Source organism: Paroedura picta, chromosome 1 (assembly GCF_049243985.1).
Source record: "Paroedura picta isolate Pp20150507F chromosome 1, Ppicta_v3.0, whole genome shotgun sequence".
NCBI classification, from domain to species: domain Eukaryota; kingdom Metazoa; phylum Chordata; class Lepidosauria; order Squamata; family Gekkonidae; genus Paroedura; species Paroedura picta.
Genome location: NC_135369.1, coordinates 115,086,545 through 115,110,880, shown reverse-complemented (window position 1 = coordinate 115,110,880; position 24,336 = coordinate 115,086,545). Strand labels below are relative to the sequence as shown.

At 41.1% G+C, this 24,336-nt stretch overlaps 1 protein-coding gene across 7 annotated transcripts in view; it reads left to right on the top strand.

The window, feature by feature from the left end:
* The window catches only part of NKAIN2 (sodium/potassium transporting ATPase interacting 2), a 760,233-nt gene that overhangs the window by 173,633 nt on the left and 562,264 nt on the right, over positions 1–24,336 (top strand). For 4 of the 7 annotated variants that reach the window (XR_013224835.1, XM_077300384.1, XM_077300405.1 and 1 more), the window contains exon 1: positions 14,265–14,429. The exons of 2 other annotated variants lie outside the window; for them this stretch is intronic. Coding sequence is in view for 4 of the 5 variants with exons in the window: in XM_077300384.1 (XP_077156499.1) it covers positions 14,280–14,429 (150 nt within the window). In the remaining variant the exon portion in view is untranslated. Of the gene's footprint in view, positions 1–14,264; positions 14,430–24,336 lie in introns of those variants that run through there. One more of the 7 variants, XM_077300414.1, reaches the window with a different exon arrangement.

The window sequence follows — 24,336 nt, the reverse complement described above, 5'->3', positions numbered from 1 at the left end:
AGAGTATGATCTGTTATAAGAATACATTCTGTTATTATCTTAAATGATATTAGGTCAGTCTCCTTCATAAATTGGCCCTGACCCAAGAATTACTACTGCCGTCTTTTTAATGCCTATGAAATATGGTTTGTCATCCTCTTTTAGCATACATATTGACATACATATTCAATTCCCATCGCATATTAATCCTGATCTAGGAGTTATTACCATCTTTCTTAACAAAGTAGTTGTTGATACATAGGAGGGTATAATCTATTATAAGGATATAGTCTATTATTGTCTTAGATGATATAAAGTCAGTTCCCTTCATATATTGGACCTGTCCTAAAAGTTACTGCTGCTATTTTTCCCACAGGAAGCCAGGAGAATACTCCATTGTTCAGCTCATCTTTCAGGTGGTCGCAGAAAATGAAATTGTGTTTTTTTCCATAGTAGAGTGTTTCTGATTGTCCTTCTGTCAGGGCCAAAGAAATCTCTTACTTGATTCTTGCTTGTAGTCGCCTTTGAGGAGGCTCTGAATCCTTTGTCAATCTGGATCTCTTCCTCTGGTCGCACAGGAATATCTCCTGATAGCTTCCTGGTTGCTGTTGCTTTTGAATAGACTCTTTTTATTTTGCTGATCCAAATCATTTCCTGCTCTGAATAGACTTCCAGGTTTTCGGTACTTTCCTTCCTTGAATCTGTTTTCCCAGGTTCTTCAAAGGTACTTTGGGTTTTTACATCTCTGGCACTCTCTCCCTCCAGTTGATTAACTTCCAGACATTGAAGTTTCACTTGATTTATTGTTAGCTGAGCTACGTCATCAGCTGGTCTCTCCGGACCATGAGCTCCATCCAAAAGCTCCCCCTTAGTCCCACGAACTTCCTTTTCCAGCTTATTGACTGCTTTCAGTATCTTTGAGTTTCCTTTGCATAAAAAATGGAAAAGCTGTGCCTTAGTTAATTCTTCCATAGTTCTAGGCAGTCACAAACTATAAACAGAAAGTCTCGTGAGGTCTTGCGGGAGCACGAGCGATCCCAAATTATCAGTTTGTCGATCTCCGTATCAAGTCAAATTCCCCCACTGAACTTTCACCAATAAATCTTCAAAGCACTCTCTTTGTTTGGTTAATGGGTATAATTAGCTGGGAGTCTCTCACTCGGCGAAAAAAGGAATTCGCTTGTGAATTGGTTGAGGGGGGGGGGAGGGAAGAGCTTGTGGGAGAAGAGTGAGAAAAGCCAGAAAGCTTTCAATTCTTACTGTTGCAGATTCCAGCTTCTGTCAGCTTCTGCTCCTGTCGATCTGGTAAATGATGGTCTGGGAAGAATGTAAGGTCAGCTGGTCGTTTCAAGCTTGTAAAGTTGTTTGCGACAAAGACACCATCATGACCTTGAGCACAGGCCGCTATTAATCCGGGGAGTTCGGTCCTCCTATCTCCCCACGGATCTGTAGGACCCTCAGGATGCCGTTCCCGGTTCCTGGGGCGACCGGTGAGCAGATTTGCGTATCTGCTCAGGTCAGCCAGGTGCAGAAGCTCCTGACCCTCGGCATGGCTTAAGAGCTGAACAGAAGTCCAGCTTTTTTATGGTGCCATCTTCAGTCCCACTCTTAGTTTTTTCAAATTAAAAATAAATTGATGAAATTTTAATTGCCAGTCTTTCAAAATCTTATCTGAAATATGAAGTAGTAGCACATAAAATTTAAAAGATTTTTTTTGGAAAATGGATATTTTAAATTGTAATTTGAGTAGGCATCACTGTTTTTTTGCTTTGCCCATCTAATAAAAATTCTTTTTATAGTTATAATGGTACATTTTGTTCAAATGTTTTGGAATGGATACTCCAAGATGTCTAAAACACTTGTATACCATTGGTTTATTTAAGGTAAGATAAGCATTCAATTTCATTATAAGGCAAATATTACAACATAACATATTAGATTTAGTGAAATTAACCCCACAACCAGTAATTTGATTGAATTTTAATAGTCCTTCCTTTAGAGATTTTATAGTTTCTGTCAAATTTGTTGGATAAAAGATTGTAAAAGTCTAGTGTTTTCTAACTTGTTCATTGGCCTTGATTCAATATCTGGATCAAGTTTAGCCCTTTTGAGTATTCAGAAGTCCAGTGTCTTTGCTATGTTGGCCCTGGGAAAAACCTGATTAATATCTCTCATTTGTTTGAATTGCAAGCTTCGGTTTGCTTAATAAATACAATCCTAAACAGGTCTCCACAGAATCCTACTAAAGGCCATTTCATTTCTTCTTATGTTTGCACTTTCAGTCAGCAAACAACTACATAGTGTGAGGCAAATTCTTGTTTATTAAAAAAAACACTAATTTTGAGGTTATTGTGGTTATTGTGTCTTTTGTAATAAGTAATGAAAAAATAATTAAACCTTAGATTCTAAGAATGAACCTTTGTTTATTAAATTTTAAATTTTCTCACACCTTTATTTCAAAAAAATTTTCTTAGTATTATCCAAATTCAAATGTAGGGCTGATCACGAGGCAATTGACAACCATTAATAACTAAAATGTGTTCATTGGAAGTCCTTAATTTGGACTCTCAACAAATTTTCCACTTAATTTATTAGAAACATTTTGATTCATTTACCTGCATTGGGTTTAATCATACCTAGAGCTTTGCATACACCCAGGAGATGGGCATGATCTTCACTGATTGTGCAGCAGCCAAACCCTGCCTCCACAAGTGCTGTTTCTGGAAGATGAGGAAATGGCTGGAATTTCCTCTTGGAAAGCAGAGGTTTAATGTGAAAGAAAGTATTGACAAAAAAAAAGAAAATCTCCTACTCTGCACATATGAAAGTCTCAATGAGATGCAAGCCATTGTATCTTTAACTCACCAATTGTTCAATTAATCTCACAATGGCCCATTATGCACGGCCACGATTTCGGGTCACATGGAAAACGCGGAGGGGGAAGAAGCGAAGCAAACCAGTTATGCACAGGATGGGATGCAATGGCAGCAAAACCCAGAGTAACCGATTATGCACGCGGCGATCCTGGCGCCGCTTCTGGTTGCGCCCCGGTCACCCGGAATCTGTGGTTTCTTCCGTGTTCCGCTAACGCGGCTTTTTCGGCGGCATGCATCGAATTTGCAGCCAGTTGTGGCCGGCACCATGCGTTATCGGTGATTTTAGTCGCCGCCATTCCACCCCGAATGTACGCTAAAACCCCTGTGCATAATGGGTCATAGTTTGTGGCTCTCAAGACAAAATTCAGAACATTACTATGCCATAATTGACGGCTTTCTCACAAGGTTCTGGTATTGAAACCCTGGCCTATTCTGCATGGAATGATTTTCCCCGCATTCATTCTTACCGATCTCCATTCAATTTGGGCTCAGACATAGTAAGTGATCTACAACAAACAGTTTCCCCAAACCGAAAAAGCCTTCAGTCGCTTTTGCCATCTGCATCTGGGTGAGCTCCGCCACCTGACTGTAGCCCTCCTTATTGCTTCTTGATCACACCACATATTTGTAAAAATGTGTGTTAACGAACTGGAATTAGTTTCTTCTTTGTTAACAAGGATTCTGAACCACCTTTTATGCTAGGTTTAGAATTTCGGTTTGAATTCTGTGGATTGATCCAAGGAAAAATACAGCTATAGATACCAGTTCTGGACTACATTCTTGAATGTAAATTTTACTGTAATCCATCTGGATCTTTATGAGAAGGCCAGAACATTCATAACAAAAATAGATTTGCTAGGCTTGTTTATGAACCAATTCAGTGAACCAATTGTTTATGAACCACCCCTTCCCGGGTTTGTGGTGGGCTACCAGGAAAGTTAGCATCCATCCCACCTCTTTAAAGCAATAGTGTGCTTATAGGATCCCCATCCCTCTCCCTCCCTCCCTCCCCAGTGCATAGCAAGATATAAGGGCCCTGGGGTAGAGTGAGCCTTTGAAATGCATGGGTGAGGCCAAAGTGGGGGGGGGGGGTTGCAAGTGCCGCTGAGCTATAGCTCGGAAGAGAGGTCACCAGAAAACTGAGTTTCCATTTTGACAAAGAATATATTATGCCTCAAGCCCCTTAAATAATTTTTAAAAAGAAAGAAAAGGCTCCAAAAAATGTATGTGGTGCAGTGTGGTAAGGCTGCAGACATGCAGTCTGAAGCTCTGCCCATGAGGCTGGGCGTTCAATCCCAGCAGCCAGCTCAAGGTTGACTCAGCCTTCCATCCTTCCAAGGTCGGTAAAATGAGTATCCAGCTTGCTGGGGGGTAAACGGTAATGACTGGGGAAGGCACTGGCAAACTACCCCGTATTGAGTCTGCCATGAAAACACTAGAGGGCATCACCCCAAGGGTCCGATATGACCCAGTGCTTGCACAGGGGTTACCTTTTATGATCTGGGACCAACAGCTATCATTGGCTTACTCTGCCAGGAACCTGGATGTGATCCTAGATGTCTCTTTGTCTATGGAGGCACCGGTCACAAGAATAGCGCAGCTGGCATTCTACCATCTGTGCCAAGCCAAACTACTAGTGCCTTACTTTGCCCCTAAACACCTATCATTATCATTATCATTTAATTTATATCCCGCCTCCCCCCAGAGGCTCGAGGTGGGTCACATAAAAACCAGTCCCCTAAAACAATAAAAGCACAATAAAACATAATACAATTAATACAAAAGTTATGACAAGAATGGCGGCAAAATTCAATATAGCTGATTGAATTCCACACCCCCTAAGAAGGGAAAGGGAGGGGGCAGATGACCAACGCAACCGTCACATTTGTGAGGTGGGCTAGATCTTCTTGCTGCCCGGCCTCAACCGAAAGCCTGGCAGAAGAGCTCCATCTTGCAGGCCCTGCAGAATGATGACAATTCCCACAGGGCCCGCAGCTCTTCCGGGAGCTCATTCCACCATGTTGGGGCCAGGACTGAAAAGGCCCTGGGCCTGGTCGAGGCCAGGCGAGCTTCCTTGGGACCGGGAATGACCAACAGGTTAGCCCCCACAGAGCATAGGGCCCTTCAGGGGGCGTACAGCGATAGGCGGTCCCTCATATACAATGGGCTCAGACCACGGATGGCCTTGAAGGTCAAAACCTTGAACCTGATCCGGAAGATAGCCGGTAGCCAATGCAGCTGCCTCAGCACTGGCTGGATATGTGCCCTCCAAGGTGTAGCTGTGAGGACCCTAGTAGCCGCATTTTGGACGAGTTGCAGTTTCCGGATCAAGCCCAAAGGCAAGCCAGTGTAGAGCGAGTTACAGAAATCTAATCTGGAGGTGACTGTCGCATGGATCACTGTGGCCAAGTGTTCAGATAGGGCGCTAGTAGCCGAGCCTGGCGGATATGGAAAAATGCCTGGGCAGCTACCTGTTTGACCTGTGCCTCGAATGTTAGTGAGGCATCCATGGTCACCCCCAGGTTTCTGGCCTGAGACGTGATCTTAAGTTGCGTCCCAGCCAGAGAGGGCAAGCATGCTTCCTGGTCTGCTTCCCTATGGCCCAACCACAGGAACTCCGTCTTGGAGGGGCTGAGTTTCAGGCGACTCTGCTCAAGCCATCCAGCCACTGCTTCCAAACACCTAGCTGATCACCTAGCCACAGTGATTCACACAACAGTCACCTTTAGACTGGACTTCTGCAACTCATTCCATACCTTGATCCAGAAACTACAGCTGGGCCAGAATCTAGTGGCCAGGGTCCTCACAACAACACATGAAGGTCCCATATTCAGCCTATTCTCCAACAACTGCACGGCCTACCGGTCAAATTCTAAAAAGTATCGGAGAAATATGATCTATTTGAATGGTTGCCATATCTAGCTGGGATCTGGACTGGAGATCTCCTGAAATTACAGGATCTGGACTGGAGATCTCCTGAAATTACCAAAATTACAGGTTTGGCAGGTGCACTGTTTGGCATTATAACTTTCTGAGGTCCCTCAGTCTCTACCCTCAAAACCAGAATTTTTCTAGTCCAGTGTCCTATATCCATTTGAGGCACAGAAGCCCATTTGCTTATTATTGAATCTCTTACCGTTTCTTGATTAGAGTTCACGTTTTCCAACTCAGGTTCAGTCTCTGGCATTGAATTTAATATTCTCAGTTTTTTATAGATATTTATTACCAGATGTGCAACTGAAAAAATGCAAACAGTAAATGACAGCTGTCAAGTGTTGTATTGTAATTTCCTGTGTTTTTACAAGCTCGATGGCATTTCTTCATTAACCTGGGCCATTTTCCCTTCCTGCTAATCAGTCATTTAAACAGAAAGGGGATCTTACACTTATTAATTATTTTATTTCTCATTTTGTTGGTCAATCAGTTGTCAATTGTCTACAAATAATGAGAAATTTCAAAAAGAGATTAAATAATTTATTTTTTAAATAACACAACTGAACCGCAGTTGCTCTCACAATTGAATGAATGTAATATAATAACTTATATTTTATTTAGATTTCTTCTGCAGTTATCCTTTCACATCCTATTATTTCACATATCATTTTGCAAGGACATATACATGCTGAATAGATGAAGCACCTCACCTTAGGCTGGAGAGGTTAAAATTGCACTTGTATTTGTTTCTCCTTTCGTTACTTCAATTTTTCTAAGTTTCCCCCCTGCTACAGCTCCATATCATGTTTGGAGACATTTCCTTGTTTCATTTCTGCTTTTCTTTTGTATTTTACTCAGCGGTGCAAGCAGATTTTCATCCATCACCATAGGCCTTGTACACAAATCTCTTCTGTCTCTGCCATACTAAGTTGTAGAATCACTTTTTCCTCTTAGCTACTTTTTTAAAGCACAGAAAAAGTTGTAAAAACTAGACTTATTTCCAGAACAGAATATTTTTTCCTCACAGACTTATTTTTATGTTTTAGAACTTTTCAAGGCTTCCAGATTTACTGGGAAGTGTGAAATTTAAGGTGAAATACTGAACTGTCTCTGCCCCAGGGTTCACTTACATATTGTTCTTTCAACTGGAAGGAAGTTGGATATCCTTGTAACTTCTTCCTTCTGACAACCTCTACGTATCAAGGATAATTGTTTCCAGCTGGACTGAAAATACAAACAAAACTTTGAAATAGGATTGAAGAGGTTTGGGTGGTTAGGGTATCTGAGGCATCCTTACCTGAGGGAAAACCCTCATAGGGCATACGTCTTCCTAGGTGAAATCTTAGCAAGTACTCCTAGAGACACACCATCATGCTTATAAGATCACTCTCTTCTATTGGAATATCTTATCCTCCCTCAGCCACAGAACATAATATTTTCAGGTGCTCATGAGTTGCATAAATACTGGGGAGATCTGGGGAGAAAGACTATGATATATGAACAAGAGCTTCTTCATATCACACTGTTAAACTGGAAGGTCAATCCCCCCTTCCCCATAAAGTGGCATGGTTAATATGCTAACTATTCTATAGGTCTAATAGATGGCCAATATACTGCAGTGAAATTTCTCTTCTGAGTTGTCTGACCTTTATCATCCTTTCAGGTTTAAAGGGAAACTGAATTATACATCACATGGACATGTGTGGCAAAATAGTTTATTGGATTAATCCTAGAATATGGAAAGAGTAAGAACCACTGCAATCTGAAGTCCTGACAGACTATTGTCTTGCAGAGACTGGTGAAATGCATTTGAGAATAAATCTAAGATATATGCCCACATAATCTAGTACGGCTAGATCACTTGTTTCTAGAAGAAATACTGGTGTTTTTCTAGGAAAAGAGAGTTAAAATAAACCTCACCGATCAGCCTTACGTTTGTTTTATGTAAATTCAGTTCCAGTTTGTTCCTTCATAGCAAACTAGCCAGTAGATGTGTGCAAGTTTATTTTTAACCAGTATTTTTCAGTTTGAGTCATTTGGACCTGAGTTTTCAGAAAGCCCAACATTTTTCATGTTCAATATACTCAAAACAAAAAATGCCATTTAAAAAATACCAGTCCAGTCATGAGGCTGGCTTAGATTCTTCTGTAGAATAGTACAGACACACTGCAAAACCAATATGACAATAAAAATATCCAAATTGGACTTATATAGAGTCGTCCCTCTTCAGTTTCAGTAATTCTTTTATTCTTATTTCACACAAGTCCTGACGCGTTTCGCCTACTTCGCTTTTTCAAGGGACGGTTTTTATATTTAAGGACTAATTTCAACTTATTAAGAAATCTCTTGACAGAGTATAAGGTCATACAATAGCTAAACTTAGCTTGTGGCGTTTCAGAAGGGGCTACATAAGGACTTGGCAAGGAAATGCCTGAATCTGGACGACCCTGAGACGGTGATGGGCTGGGTGCGTCTAGCAGGAGAAGTCGAGAAACGGATGCAGCTGGTGGCCCAGCTGGAACAATAAAAATAAAAGAATTACTGAAACTGAAGAGAGATGACTCTATATAAGTCCAATTGGGATATTTTTTATTGCCATATTGGTTTCCCAGTGCGTCTGTACTATTCTATATTTGTCTCTTCACTGGGTCCCACCCCTCCCAGTTCATTATTTTAGATTCTTCTGTAGCATGGTTTAAACCTAATAGTCACCTGTGGGCGCGGTTCTGCACTGCCTTCTCCTGCCACTCAATTTAAACTATTGGCTCCCTACAGGCACAGCGATTCTGGCTGGGTTGTCCTCTGTTAACACCCAATTTAAACTGGGTGGCAGTAGAAGGTAGTGCAGAGCTATGCTGCTGGGGATGTCTCAATTTTCCACCCACCCATCTGATCTTGGGTTGGTTTGTCTTGTAGCCCAGTTTAAAACAGTCCGCAAGAGAAGATAGCTGAGGCAGTGAGGAGTAGGCTTGTGCGATTCGGCCGCCGAAGTGGCCGTTCCCTCCGGACGCAGCCAGCACCGTGCCACGGGGGGGAGGACGGCACTGGCGGTGGTGCAACGGCGGGCGCAACCACGCAGGTGTATGCAGGATTTTCTCGGGATTTCTTTCAGGTTTCCCAAGAAAACCTGGATGCATATCGGAAGTCAAAATATACCGCAAAATACCAATAAGGTATACTTTCATGTCGGTACTTCAGATTGCACACTGGGCTAAGATCAAGGTTGCTACTTTTGGTGGCCTTGAGAACAATACAGAACTGCATGTTATCAGCATATGAACAATACCCAACTCCAAAGCTTAAATATAGAAATACTAAGGTATAAAGTTCTGTTCCACTGAATTATGAGAATCTCATCAGTGCCACACCAAATGACAACTACAGTGGTTCACAGTCAATGTAAGATTTCTGTGCACAGTTTTATTGTGGCTATAGCTATTTAACCTTCCTCTCTGCTGAGCTTATCAACAAAAACTATAATCAAATGTCATATAATGATAAAAATTCTTATTAATTCTCATGTTTCCTTTTATGTTCCTAATGAAGAATCCATTTGACCAGCAATTTACATTTCTTTAAGTAAATATCATTTTTTCCTGCTATAAATCTTGTATCAGAGATTATGGAATTTTTAAAGATTTCATTAATGGAACTTTGCCCTATTTAACATAATTATAGCTCAAGAACAATACCTACAGACCACCACTTGATTCATGACAACACTACTGAAATGCATAAAATATTAACTGAAACTATTAAAGCATAATACATAATACTAGAAGAAAATAAACACAAGCAAATGAGAACAGACATCTCTGCATTGTGATTACATAGCAGGTGTTTATCCTAAATCAAAAGTATATTAGTTTTATTTTCTTGCTATTAACTAAGCTGGCCATGCGGACAGTATTAGCAATCAAAAACAAAAAATGAAAGATGAAGCCATTTCACAATAAACCTAAGCAAGTAGTTGCATTATTCCTGTTTCCTTGACAACCTGCCAACATTCATGACCCAAGAAAATTCCCAACTGACTTCCTGATCCAGATGTTTAATAATTCAGAGGTCTGTTTCCCTCTTTGGGTGGAATGGCATTTGTCACTAATGACTGAGCCACCAGCAAACAGTTCTCTGTCCTCTGTCTTAATGTGCCAAGTGTGATGTGATGTCAGCTTTGTTAAATTAACTAAATCACCTCAGATGCCTTTCAATCAAATAGTGAGAACAAAAGGATAAAATGTGCCACTTACACAGAGGAATTTCTTCCCCACAATATTATGGCTATCAGTTAATGTGATTTTTAAAACTGCATTGAAAAACTGATAGTTCAAAATATACCATATGGGTATAGTTATTGATCAAATGCCTTATTAAAAGCAGTTGAGTTTTTTAGGTTATTCAAATAGCACTGTGTCATGTTTTTTTTTAAAAAAAGGCTTAGTCAAGACTCAGATGCCTTGTTTATTCCAGTACCCTTCAGGCCACAAACCATCTTACCGCTGCACAGGAATTTTATTTTTATTTATTTATTATTTAGATTGATATGGATTTTTATTTTATGCATACTAGGGCTCTGTTAATATCTCATATCCTTTCACGTCTGGTAAGCAGAACATGGAGAATCAGGCAGTCAGGCTTATCTAAAACTACATAAATGCAGAGAAACCTATAGTTTTGAGAGTTTGCTGTCAGGGAACAAACTGAAACTGAATCTATATAAGGTTGGTTGGAGGGATTTGTGCTGCTACGCTTGGGATGTGATCAATTGTGTGAGTACCTTACACGTTCTTTTGGTCAACAAATTCTTGGACAAGCAGGTTAGTACTGTTGCCAGGACTTTTAAAAATCATCTGCACTTACAATATAGATCAGCATTTCTTCTAGAAGCAGATGATCTAGCCATGCAAGATCAAGGCGAGGTTAACACAGTGTGCTTTTTAAAGAGCTGCCATTAAAGCCTTTCATGACCTGGGAGCCAGGTATTTAAATGAACACATGTCCTAGTATGGTTTTCTGAGCAATATGTTCTTGCTGTTCTTTCATTAAAGAGGTGTGTCCGTACTAGTGCATTTTGGCTTATACCATTGCATTTTCAAGGTTGCTTAGCAGCCTTTATGAAGGGCTGCAAAACGGCTGCTTAGCACCTATGTTTTGTTTGGCTATTGTTTGTATTCTTGTGGTGTTCTAGATGTTGTGTATTTTACTCTTTTTATACTATACAATTCTCTTGCTGTATATAAACTTTTGTCTTTTAAAAATAAGTGGTTTATTTTATTGATTTTATTTACTAGGGGCCAAGTCCATTGCATTCAGGAATACAACAGGCGCTAGATTGGTGTGTGTGTGTGTGTGTGGAAGAACTCTGTGGATGACCTCCCCCTCCCCCCAGGACCTGCAAAGACTGCAGGCAGCTGTTAGGGAACTCACTGGCAGGGGCAGCTCTCATGCAACGGATCTGCAGCCTCTGAGCCTTGGAGGGGAGGGAGTGGTCAGGAGTGGGGGACAGAAGGCGATTGGCTGGCTGGTGGACAGACAGGCAAGCCAGATGGAGTGGGAGGCATTCAGGGACAGGACAGCCCTTACCAGAAATATATTATGTGGAACAGATGTATTTTTATTATTATTATTATTTTAATTTATGGGCTGCAACTCTTGAGCCTGTCATCTCAGGGAGGAGAACATTATAAGAAAGTGCATCATACTAAAAACGATAAAACATATAGTTTAAATTACTAAATTCTTCAAAGTCAACCTTACATAAAACTGTAATTCCGCACCTGCATGGTTGCACCCGCTGTCACGCCGCTGCCGGCACTGCCCTCCCCCCCCCCCCCCGCGGCACGAATCGCACAAGCCTAATGTCTAACCTCTCCAAGGTCTATTAAATATTAAATATTAATGTAATATTAAATATCAAATACTAAATATTAAGGAAATATCCATATCTGTTCCACTTAATATTTCTGGTAAGGCCTTGGAGGAGGAACGTGTCTCATGGCTTAATTGCTACTCAGCGCTTAACACCCAGTCAGGGCAGGTTTCTCGCCTCTGAGTGCATTCTTCAAACCAGCTTGCCTGTCTGTCCAGCGGCCAGCCAATCACCTTCCACCCCCCATCCATGACCAACCCCTCTTCTTTCCACTTCTCTCAGAGGCTTGGAGGCTGCAGATCCCTGCCATGTGTGAGCTGCCCATGCTGGTGAGTTTCGTAACAACTGCCTGCAGCCTTTCCAAGTCCTGGGGAGAGGAGGAGGCTGTCTGCAGAGTTCTTCCATTCCACCCCCCTAATCTAGGTTTGGCCCCTAGTCTTTCCATGATGTCTTGATAGATTTTTGAGATCTTATGGATTCTTCAAGGGATTCCAGCTGATAGATGTTATAGGTATTATCTTCCTGACCTCAACCATAGTCCTTTTGGAATAGCTCTGTCTTGCAGGCCCTGAAGTACTGGTCAAGGTTCTGCAGGGCCCTGATCTCAGCTGGCAAAGCATTCCACCAGGCTGGGACTAAGGTAGAAAAAGCCTTTGCCCTGACTGAGATCTTACCTCTCTGGGGCTGGGGACCTTGAGCATATCTTGTTTGCTAGACCATAGTGCTCTTGGGGGACATAATGGGAGAGGCAGTCCCACAGGTATGATGGTCCCAGACTGTTTAGGGCTTTGAAGGTCAGTACCAAAACCTTGAATCTAACCCAGTCTCCAATCTGGAGCCAATGCAGTTGGATAAGCACTGGTGTCATGTGTGCCCTCCACTTCCTTGCATTTTGGACCAGTTGGAATCTCACTCAAGGGAAGCCTTGCTTGAGTGAGTTGCAGAAGTCTAACCTAGAGGTAAAAGATTTATGGATCACCTGGGTAAGTCAGGAACCAAGAGGTAGGGGATCATTTGTCATGCCTGGCATAGGTGTAAGAATATCAGGTAAACAACATTCACAATTTGGGCTGCTGTTGACAAGGAGGAGTCCAGAATCATGTCCAGACTCCTGGTGGAGGTCACAGATGTCATTGGACCCCACCAAGAGCCGTGATTTTCACTGTCTGCCTCTTACCATACTGACCCAGCCAGAGGACTCAATCTTGGCTGGATTCAACTTCAACTGACTTTGCTTGAGCCAATCTACCATGGCCTCCAAACACCTGGCCAGGTTGTCTGGGCATGTTGATGGATGACTGTTTATTAACAGAAATACCTGTGTATCATCCCCATATTAGTAACAACCCAGCCACAAACCTTGGATCAGTTGGGCAAGGGAGTACATATAGATATTGAATAACAACAGGAAGAGTATTGCTCCCTCCAGATGGCCTCCCACTGGGAGGGACCTGGCAACCCGACTTTATGTTGTTTCAAAGTCTGACAGTGTTCAGTTTTATGCATCCTCATAGTAGAAGTTTCCAGTTTCTATAGGACTGAGGCTGAGAATTTCGTACTTGTCCGAGGCCAGACAATGATTGTATTGTGATTATGATGCTGTCAGAGGTTTGTCTTCTGCAGCTGTCCTCTTTGCTTTTCAGATGTTTAGATGGAAGTCCCAGTCCCCAGGAGAGGCACGAGGTGAGCATGAGGCAGCCCAGGTAGGGGGAGCCTAGTACAGGAGCTCCACCCCCCAGGGAATCCCAGGAGCCTCACACAGGTATTGAAGATCTCCAGTGGTAGGGGAGAATGGCAAAATTATGCTTTATTTGTACCAGCAGGCATCTAGATATGATTCAAGCTATTATTTGTTTTTACTCTTGCAAGTGACTACTCTTTCTTTTGTAATTTAGTCCTGAAATAAGATTTGCTGTTTGGCTTCAGGTCAAATATTGCCATTCCATCACTTCTGAACCCTGCTTTGAAACTTATAACATTTGTGATGAAATTTAGTTTTCATTGTGAATGTTCTTGCAGTCTTCTAATTGTAGTTTTTACATTGTAAGCAGCTGAGTTCCACAAAGTAGGAAGGTGGTTAAGTTAAAAACTAAATAAATCCATTAAAAATTAAATTCAGTTAAATAAAAATCTGCTTTGAAATTATAGCTACATGGACAAACACTATGTATTCTAGGAATGTCTCCATCATCATATTGCAGGCTTGTTGCTCACAACTATAAGAGTTCCCACATATTTATGATAACTATCTTCTCATGTGAGACCAGCAAACATGCATCTGAACGTGAAGGTTACAAGCTGAACCATGTGTTAAAGAAACAACAAACTATGCTGAATAAATAATAATCATAATTAATGACATTTGCATAGGTAGATTACTTTTTCTGTATACATTCACTGCTCTTAGCCAGGAAGATGGAACTGAAAATTTTTATTCTGTCTGTGAAGTTAATACTTGGTTACCCAAAACTAGTATAACTGTATGGTTTGGATATGCACTCATAATTGTACGAGCAGAGAATACAGCCATCTAGGTCATAACAAAGAATTACTTAAAGAATTTCCACACATTAGCTAAAATAGCATCATGCCCGCGGAATGGCAAAACGCAAAATAATATCATGCCTCCCAGGTCCTTCTCACCTTTTCTCCTGTCTTGCCTTTGTCTGTCATCTTTTTATGTGTCTTACCTTCATCATCTGCTGCTGGAAAAGGTGGAAGACAGCAATGCACTATATACGCGTAGTGTTGCTGCCTGTCAATCAATCCAGGTAACCAATACCCTTCCTCCATATTTTGAAGCAGTTTAAAGGTCCCACAATGCCCGCTAATTTTTAAAAAAATGCAAACGTATCCATTGCAATGCATATTCATGGAATGCATAGTGCTTTAAAATGCCACTTTCGAGAGCCACGCTTTGTGTCACAAACAATTTTTTATTTGTCTTTATTCACCGCTTGACCTCCCCCCCCCCCCACCAGCTTCTGTCCCCTTGCCGCATCTGTCTCCATTCAAGATCTTTTATTTCTGGCATCGCCTACACGCATGTCTGCCTATTCTTTGCTCCAAGCATGTCATCATTTAAAAAAAGAAATTCCCATCCCTGGAAGAGGGAGATAGTTGTGAGGGCAGGGACAATACAGATGACTCTAGTGCATTTGAGCCTCCATACCTTCCTTCTGCTGGTTGCCTGCTAGTTGCTCTCCGTTCACTAGAGCTTTTTAGGATGGTGAATCCACTTTGTGCGATTCCCAAACTCATGCTTTAAACTGGAGGATGTAGCTAGCTGTAAGCTGGGCAGACGCTGGATGTGGTGATGTAATGTGAAGGGGCCAGAATTTAACACCTACATTCGACTAGCATGATGCTACGTCTAATGGTGCGGAAATCCCCTATATATAAAAATGTTCTAAGAAAAATATTAGGAACATTGGGACTTTCAGTTTTAATTCAGAATAATAACTTTATCATCTGATTTAATTCCTGCATTTCATTGTGTGCATTATCACTGGTATATCATAATCCATGCCAGAGAGCTTTCTACTTAATTGGGTGGGGGCATCAAAAATCAGAGATGGTAACCTAGTAACCTTTCAAAGTTGAAGGGCTTAAAATGAGGTAAAATTGTTCTTTCCTAGCAATAGCTATTATACCATTTCATCTTATTGGATAAAATTGCATGTTTCCATGTTGGTTTTTCCACAGAATCAAGTAGATATATGATTTTCAGAGCTAAATCTAATCCATTGGTAAACATTACTGTTCTAGTAATGGTTCAGTATTTAATGTTGTCTCTATGTAGTGACAGCAGATTTGTGTATTTAAACTTTGATCTTACCCAGTCGCATCAAAAGAAGAGATTATATATCCAGTTTAAACAGAAATAGGGCATGCCAGTATGGAGCAGAAAGACTTTCCACATCTGCTGTTTATATTATCTAGGTCCCCCTCCTCAAACACTTTTTTCCCAACTGGCTTTCTTTCTTTTTATTTGCAGTACCTCAGTCTGTTCTTGATCTTTCTTCTTTAGCTCTTGCCATAGTTTCTGCTGTTTTGTCTGCTATCTTTCATTGGATGAGTGCAGATTTTCTCAAATGTAACTTTTTATCCCCTTGTTGCTCTTTTAAACTACTCCTTCTGTTTTTATACTAATAAAGGTACTCTGAATCAGAATCTACTCCTTCTGTTGTTCCTGGTAATATTGCTGTTTGTTCTTTTTTTTCAGTTGAAATATTACTTTCTGATTAGTTTCCCTTTTCTTTCTATTCCTAGTCTTTTCATATCTTTAAATATTCAGCTAATTTCTAATTTCCTTGTACAGATGATACCAAAATTTAAGTTCATGCTCTTACTATTTCCTGTATTGATTATTATGACATTTCTTGTTCTTCCTTATTTTACAGACCATTTATAATGTTGCCGTATGTTTGATATTTGTCAGTTGCTGTTCAGGTGATATTAGTCTTTTGTACTGCTTAAAAAAACATTTCAGGATAGGACTTAAAGACACAAAATATAATACGACACATACAGCTTTTAATACCCCAACTATTGAAATAAACTTTCTCTTACCTTATTATTTTATAGCATTATAAACAGTGCCCAAAGCTCAATAACTTTATCTGAACCCATGATGAAACTATTACCCTCAGAGGGGGTTTCTTCGTTTTTTCCATGCTGCAGTTGCCAACACGTTCATTTACATAACCCAGCAGAATAACTTTAGAGTCAACACAACTGTACTGTTTTTCAGTACCATCCTTTCTCTTTGAATATCTGCTGTAAACCTTTGTACATATTTTCATGTGGTTTCATGGTCTTGCCTTACATGTTACCTCCCTCTTTATTCTTCTCCTTGGAATTTTAATTGCATAGGTCAAACTATCGCTGTTCCTGATCTGTATCCATTTTCCCAACATATCACCTGATTATTGGATTGCACTTGCACCTCTCATCTATGTCTCATCTCTTTTATTACAACAAAACACCATTTTAAGAGACATCAGTTCAGGTTTGGGGGATGCTGTGTTGTTGTTGTTGCTGCGTGTGTGTGTGATTAACAACCATTTCCCTTCCTTCTATTTTATTTTTGTCTCTACTTTTCCATGGTATGAAACAGCAGAACAAAGTTTGAGTCCAGTAGCACTTTAAAGACCATAAAAGTTTTACTCAATATATGTGCCAACAGAGTTCTTCAGAATTATGTTAAGAACTAGTCTATCCAGTGCGATGATCATCAACTTTTCCATGCATTAAGTGATGCCAGTCTTCAAGTGGGAACTGAGGATCCCTTTCAATTATAGCTCATCTCCAGACTAAAGAGATTAGTTCCCCTGGAGAAAATGGCTGCTTTAGAGAGTGGACATCATAGCATTATACTCCACTGAGGTCCCCTCCCTGCCCCAATCCAGCCCACCCCTGGCTCTACCCCCAAAGTCTCCAGGTATTTCCCATCTCAGAGCTGGGAACCCTATTTGCATTTAAAGTTAAGAGAAGTAGTAGAGTTGGTTTTATACCCCCACTTTTCACTACCCAAAGGACTCTTAAAGCAGCTTACGATCGCCTTCCCTTCTTCTCCTCACAACCCTGTGTGATAGGTGGGGCTGAGAGAAGTCTGACAGGACTGCTCTTTGAGAACAGCATTATCAGGATTACGACAAGACCAAGGTTATCAAGCTGGCTGTATGTGGAGGAGGAGGGAATCAAACGCGGCTTGCCAGATTAGAAGCTGCTGCTCTTAACCACTAAAACAAGCTGGCTGCAAGAAGTGCCTTTTTCATCTCTCTATTTCATTTTTAATATTTGCAATAATAGGATGATTTTCGTGGGCAAAATCATGAAACTCTGGTTCACTTATTTTGGCAATCCAACTAATTGCAATCCAACTAATTGGAGAAAACAATTAGGCTACGATTCAACAGTAGTAAAAGGAAAGTAGGCCAACAAAGAACATGGTGGTTAGATACAGTCAAAAATGGACACTGACAAGATTATTATAAAATTAAAAGAAGCATTGCAAGGTCAGAAATCATGGTGGCAGTTGTGCCATAGGACCACCAAAAGTCGGACTTTAACATCATCAACATCATCATAATAATTTCATTCTATTCCAAAACCAATATACTTGGAGGGGACCTTGGAGGATTTCTAGCAGAGCAAGATTCCACTCTTCCCATTTGCCCCTTTGCACACTCAAATCACTGTTCCCAATGTTTATTGGTCTCCACTTTTGCCAAGCTTATCTCATTTGCTCCAGCTCTCATTCAATTTCTCCCTCTTGCTCATCCCCAGTTTTCATCTCTGGTCTTATGGGTTGTCACTTTCCCCTTTCATTCTCTCCTGGCTCTCCCCTACATGGCCTGCCCCCCTATAATAACCTCACAGGATACTATAGAAGTGCCATAATCTTGTAAAATCTCAGTTGCCATTTTAGTTTCCCCAGGGTACCACCAAAAGTGTCTTTAAATACATATACACGCAAGTTAAGTACAACCATTTCATGAGGTGGTCTGATGAGATCTTGGTACTTAATTATTGTGCATGTGCCTTGGCAGTAGTATTTGTGAAAAGGATGTAGGAGTTTTAGTAGACCATGCATTGAACATGAGTCAGTAGTGTGGCTCAGTGGGTTAAAAGGTAAATGGGATTTGGGGCTATATCAAACGGAGTATCGTGTCCAGATCACAGGAGATGATGGTACTGCTTTACTCTGCTCTGGTTCAGCCTCACTTGGAGTACTGTGTTCAATTTTGGGCAACCCAGTTGAAGAGGGATGTAGACAAACTGGAGCGTGTCCAGAGGAGGACAACAAAGATGGTGAGGGGTTTCAAGACCAAGACATATGAGGAAAGGTTGGGGGAGCTTGTTTTTTTTAGCCTGGAGGGGAGGCGACTGAGAAGGGATCTGATAACCATCTTCAAGTATTTAAAAGGCAGCTGTATAGAGGATGGAGCAGAGTTGTTCTCTTTTTCCCCGGAGGGACGGACCAGAACCAATGGGATGAAATTAATTCCATCTCAAAATTTAGAAGAAGTTCCTGATAGAGTGGCTTCTCAGTGGAACAGGCTTCCTTGGTGGGTGGTGGTTCTCCATCTTTGGAAATTGTTAAACAGAGGCTGAATAGGGCTGTGAGTGTCCTGCGTGGTGCAGGGAGTTGGACTAGATGAACCAGGAGGTCCCTTCCAACTCTATAATTCTATGATTCTCTGTGTTTAAATCTTCAACCATTTTTAGGGTCAGGATTTTCTTGCAAACCTGAAAATTCTAACAGGTTTGCAGAAAGATTTACACTAGCTCTGGCTGGTCCTAGACAGATGTAGCCAACTTAACACCTGGCAGCACTTTTATTGATGATATGATTTTTTTCTGGCTAGACATCCAGTGATGGGTGCTCAGTTTGATGGGGGTTCAGCATACTGGGGAAGGAACTCTATATGTTCTTTGGTCTGTAATTGCTTCCCATAATCTCAGATATTAAAATCTGAATGAACAAAAGAAACTCTTCTTCACTTCTTATGCTGATAGCTCCCAACTCTACTAGTAGGATCCAGACATCAGAAAGTGTTTTCCAGTCACAGCCAACTCATGGTGACCATGTAGGGCAGTTGTCCCTAACCCCCGGTCCGGAGACCGGGACCAGTCCGGGAATCAGTCAGTACCAGGCCGCGGCACCTCCTCGTACTCCTCCCTGGCTGCTGCCTCAACGGCTGCCTGCCACTCTGCTGCCAGCTCACCTTTGGTACTCTCCGGTGGCTGCCATGGCTGGGGGTCCCCCTTGGTGTGGCACTATGCAGCTGCTGCTGGCAGTACACCCAGTGGGTGGCAGGAAGTCAGGGGCTCTGGTGAGAAAGCAAGCGGAGCAGGAGCTCAGGTGGTGGCGGCGAGGTCCCTTGGGAAAAGACTACCCTCCCGGGCCTCAGTAAAATTGTCAAGTGTTGACAGGTCCCCGGTGATAAAAAGGTTGGCGACCACTGGTGGCTGTTCAGGGGTTAACTGAAGTTACTGCGATTTGAGTAGCAGTCTTAGAAATCTTTGGTGTTCTCCCTTCTAAATATGAATCTTGACTGATAACAGCATAGTTTCTAAGCTCTATCTCCTAATGGACGGCCGGTTGGACTTCCCTGCAGATACATTTGCCAGTTGTTTGGAAGCAGTGGCCGGATGGCTCAGGCAGAGTTGCCTGAAATTCAGCCCCACCAAGACGGAGGTTCTGTAGCTGGAAAGAAAGGGGACAGGATCAGGAAGCACGTCTCCCATGCCTGAATGGTGTACAATTAACATCTATACCTTTGGTCAGGAAGTTGGGAGTGACTTTAGACGCCTCCCTGTCTATGGAGGCTCAGGTCACAAAAGTAGCCTGGACAGCTTTTTTCCATCTTCGCCAGGCCTGGCTACTAGCACCGTACCTGTCCTCAGAACACCTAGCCACTGTGATCCATGCGACGGTCACTTCCAGACTAGACTACTGTAACTCACTCTACACAGGCCTACCCTTGACTCTGATCCGGAAGTTACAGCTGGTACAAAATGCAGCGCCTAGGGTCTTCTCTAGGACACCTTGGAGGGCCCACATTCAGCTGGTACTCCGTCATCTCCATTGGTTACTAGTCTGTTTCCAGGTCAAGTTTAAGGTGTTGGTATTAACCTTTAAGTCCATACATGGCTTGGGTCCTACTTACCTTTGGGACCGCTTGGTTGCTTATGCCCCCCGCAGGGCTCTCTGCTCTGCGGGTATGAATCTACTGACTGTCCCGGGTCCCCGGGACATATGCCCGGCCTCAACCAGGGCCAGGGCCTTTCCGGTCCTGGCCCTAACCTGGTGAAATGAGCTCCCGGAAGAGCTAAGGGTCCTGTCAGAACTATCATCTTTTCGCAGGACCTGTAAGACAGAGCTCTTCCGCCAGGCGTATGGTTGAGGCCAGGGCAGAGCACGGGTTCCATCCAAGATCCCTACTCCATTGGCCATGGATTCCTCTCCTCCCTCTCTCTTATGGAACTAACATCTGACCTCTCTCTGAACAAGCAGAGAGAGTCACAGAATAGAATGCCATCTTTTTATTGTAATAATGGTCACTTACGGGGTTTTATGTGATTTACTGTGATTTTATATTTTATTGTGAACCAACTATAAATAAATAAATAAATAAGATCTGATGAGATCAGTCTAGCCTGGGCCATCTAACTCAAGGTGGTAGATTCCCTGTTTTTATGTCTGCACAATAAAATATGGAATTTATTATCTCCAAATACTGAGCGATGTGTTCTTCAGATGTCTTGCTGAGTAGTGTGAAAATGACTTCAACAGCATTGTCACAATGATAGAATGCCACCCAAATGATGAATTAAAGAGCATAAGCAATTAAATTAATGTGTTGAGGTTCAGCAATGGTTCATCTTTACTTAAGAGTTGTATTTATGAGGAAAGATCCATAAGTAAACCAAATAGGTTATTATACAGAATAATCACATCATAAATTGAATATAATCTGTTTTTTATTAGACAGATTTTCCAGCTTCCAAACGGAATCCATCTTATTTAGGAAAGTGTATGGTTTTATTACTTTCTAAGGTAAAAAATGATACATTTTTAATGTTAGACCCCGAGATGAATAGATTTTCATTAGAATATATTTCTGGGGGTGATTAGGGATCTCCAAGGAAATTTCCTCACAAGCTCAGAACACTAACTCTTGATCACATGTATGCAAATAAACTTGAAGGAAGAAGTCTTTGTTCTCATCTAAATAATTCACCTTCAGTACAAAGAATAATGAAAGTTACTAAGGAAGTACATAAAATTAAATATAGACATTGCTACCACATTTCAGCCACTGAGCTTCAGCAGTTCATCTGCACCATATAGTATAGTATAGTAGCTATAGAAAATACTAGGAATGCTAGATCTTATTGACAAGAAAACAAATTTTCCATAAAATCTAACCAACTGTAAGGAATACAGGAACAAGCAAAAACATTTAAGAACATATTGCTTTGCTAATTTATGTGGAGTACAATTTTTTTGCTGGTTTACTAAAAACCTTGACCTGAGGATCTTCATAGGAAGGAAATGACATATTGCCATGATCTCTAGGAGTCGTGCAGATGTCTGAATATATACATTTCTTGACTTTATATTTTTCAAAATGGCTTTGAACTTTGTCTGTTCTTCTTCAACTTGCAGAGTTCAACTTGATGTTTTCTTCATGAAAAAGTTCTTAATTTTTTAGCCATAATGGATGCTTCACATTTGTTCCGATTTGGTCTTAGTCTATTCATACTGCCCAATATTTCTGTAAGACAAACTATGTTCTTATTTTGGATATGATTTGTTTAAAACCATTACAGTATTTAATTATTGTTGTGTGCAGTTCTGATATAACAAAAACCAGAGATATCATTTGCTCTCCCTCTAGGCCAGTCTTCTATTTCCTGCAGAATGGGCATTTAGGAAAACAACAGAGTAAAGTGGGGTGTTGAATTCCATTTTCTAGCAGAGAGGATGTTCATATGTGTACATTTTAGGGGAAGGGTTCATCAGATAGTAGGGCTCCCCAAATACCGAAGCCAGTATAGGTCAACTGGCGAAATATATTGTTGACTTTTTCTGCACCTCAGTGTTGCTACTATTTCCCAGCAAGTTGAATCTCCAGCTGATGCATTAATTTGATGGGACAAAAGGACATATATTCTGGTGAATTTTTTCTTGAATTTGGATTCAGTCTCTTCCATTTTTTGTGCACGTCCTTTGAAATAGCGTTGTGCAAACATGTCATCATGCCGATCAGTGAAAGTCCCTTATTTGAAGAGGCTCTGCACTTGTCCATCTTATTGATATTCTCTTCACCTGAAGTTTGAGAGGCCAAATATTTTACTTTTAAAAAAATATGGGTCTCTTGGAGGCAAATAATGTCTTATTTTATTTTCTTAAAATAATGACATATTTTTTTCTCTTTTTAGGAGCATTTTCTCCAATTATGGTCCATGTTAAACATTTGTAATTCATAATCAAATCCTCAGTTTAGAAAAGTCAATCCCTTTATCATCTAATTCATTACGATCCTTTTGAATTTCCTGTTACAGCTGTTGGGAGTCTCATGTAACTTCTTTTGCAGTCTCCATTTGTATCTCTTTTAAATTTTTATAAAAATTCTCTCACTTTTTGAACAGACCAGTTTGAATCTCTAATGTTTAAAAGTAAGAAATTTTTGAATATGTCCTATCAGAGTGGAATCTTTTTTTCTGTTTTAGTCTTTCAGTTAAGATGTATTCTTTTATTTTATATGACATTCTAATAGGGATTTCTTTCAGAACAATTATTTATTTATTGTTTGTCTGTTTGTCTGTTTGATTTATATACCATTCCCTCTTGGGATCACCATTTTGGGACAGTGAACAAGATATTCAATTTCCATGATCAGTATCATCAATGACTATATAACAGTAAGAATATAACTAAAACAATAAATAGTGTGAAAATGTTAAAACTGTGGCAATTGCCACTTTTTAGCTCTGATGATGGTATGTTCTGGCTTGCCATTATTACAATTAAGTGGTGGTGATTGGGAGGGGGAAAGGAAGGGAGAACCACTTTTGTTGTTTTAGCTTATTCCCTGGCTGGCTTCAACCAAAGAGCCAGCAGAAGAACTAAGTCTTGCAGGCTCTGTGGATTAGGCTTGTGCACCAGGGGCCCAATCTGGACTGATTTGGCTTCGGTGCCCAATGACACCATTGACTTTAATTGGAATTCCAACAATCCTGCTTTTCCCGGGGCCTGGGGGTGGGGGGCTGCAGTTACAGCCTCCAAACCTTCAGGGTACCTCTGGGAAGCTCTTCCCTAACTCTCCCCCCCCCCGAATTTTACAATGATTTGACCATGGGGTCCATGTCCAGGGTTTAACAAACTGTGATAACCAGGGCAGCTATGTTGTGGACCTGCTGTAGTTTCCAGAGTAGTGTAAAGGGAAGGCCCGAGTAGAGTGAGTTACAATAATCAAGGAGGCGACCGTTATGTGGATCACTGTGATTAGGTGTTCTGCAGCCAGATGGGCTCTATTAGCTTTGCTTAGCGTATGTTGAAAGATGTCAGCTGTGTTATTTTTTAACTCCTTGTTAAGGAGACAGCAAAGATCACTGCCAGGTTCCTGGCCATCTGTTCAGTGGTAAGCTGCACTCCATTCAGCCTGGGAACTTGCATTTCATGGTCTTGTCCTTTCCTCTTCAGCCTCTGTCTTTGAAAAGTTTCAGGCTGAACTTTTCATGAACTATTCCATCACTGCCTCCAAATACTAGACCAAAGAGCTTTGAGGAGCATCTAGCCCACCATCAGAAGACAAAGCTCGCTGTCATCCATATATTGGTGGCACCCAAGCTGAAAGCTTGGGATAAGCTGGCAAGAGCGTGCATGAAGATGTTAAATAACATTGGGGAGAGGATCATGCCTGCAGAACTCCACAAGGAAGTAGGCAGGGGAGCAATTACCCTCCACAGTAGCAACCCTCTGTTCTCAACCACGGATAAAAGAAGTTACCCATTGAAGAGCAGTTCCTTGGATCCCCTGCATCAACAAGACAGTGAGCAAGAAGCGTGTGATCTACCATATTTATATTTATATTTATATTTATATTTATATTTATATTTATATTTATATTTATATTTATATTTATATTTATATTTATATTT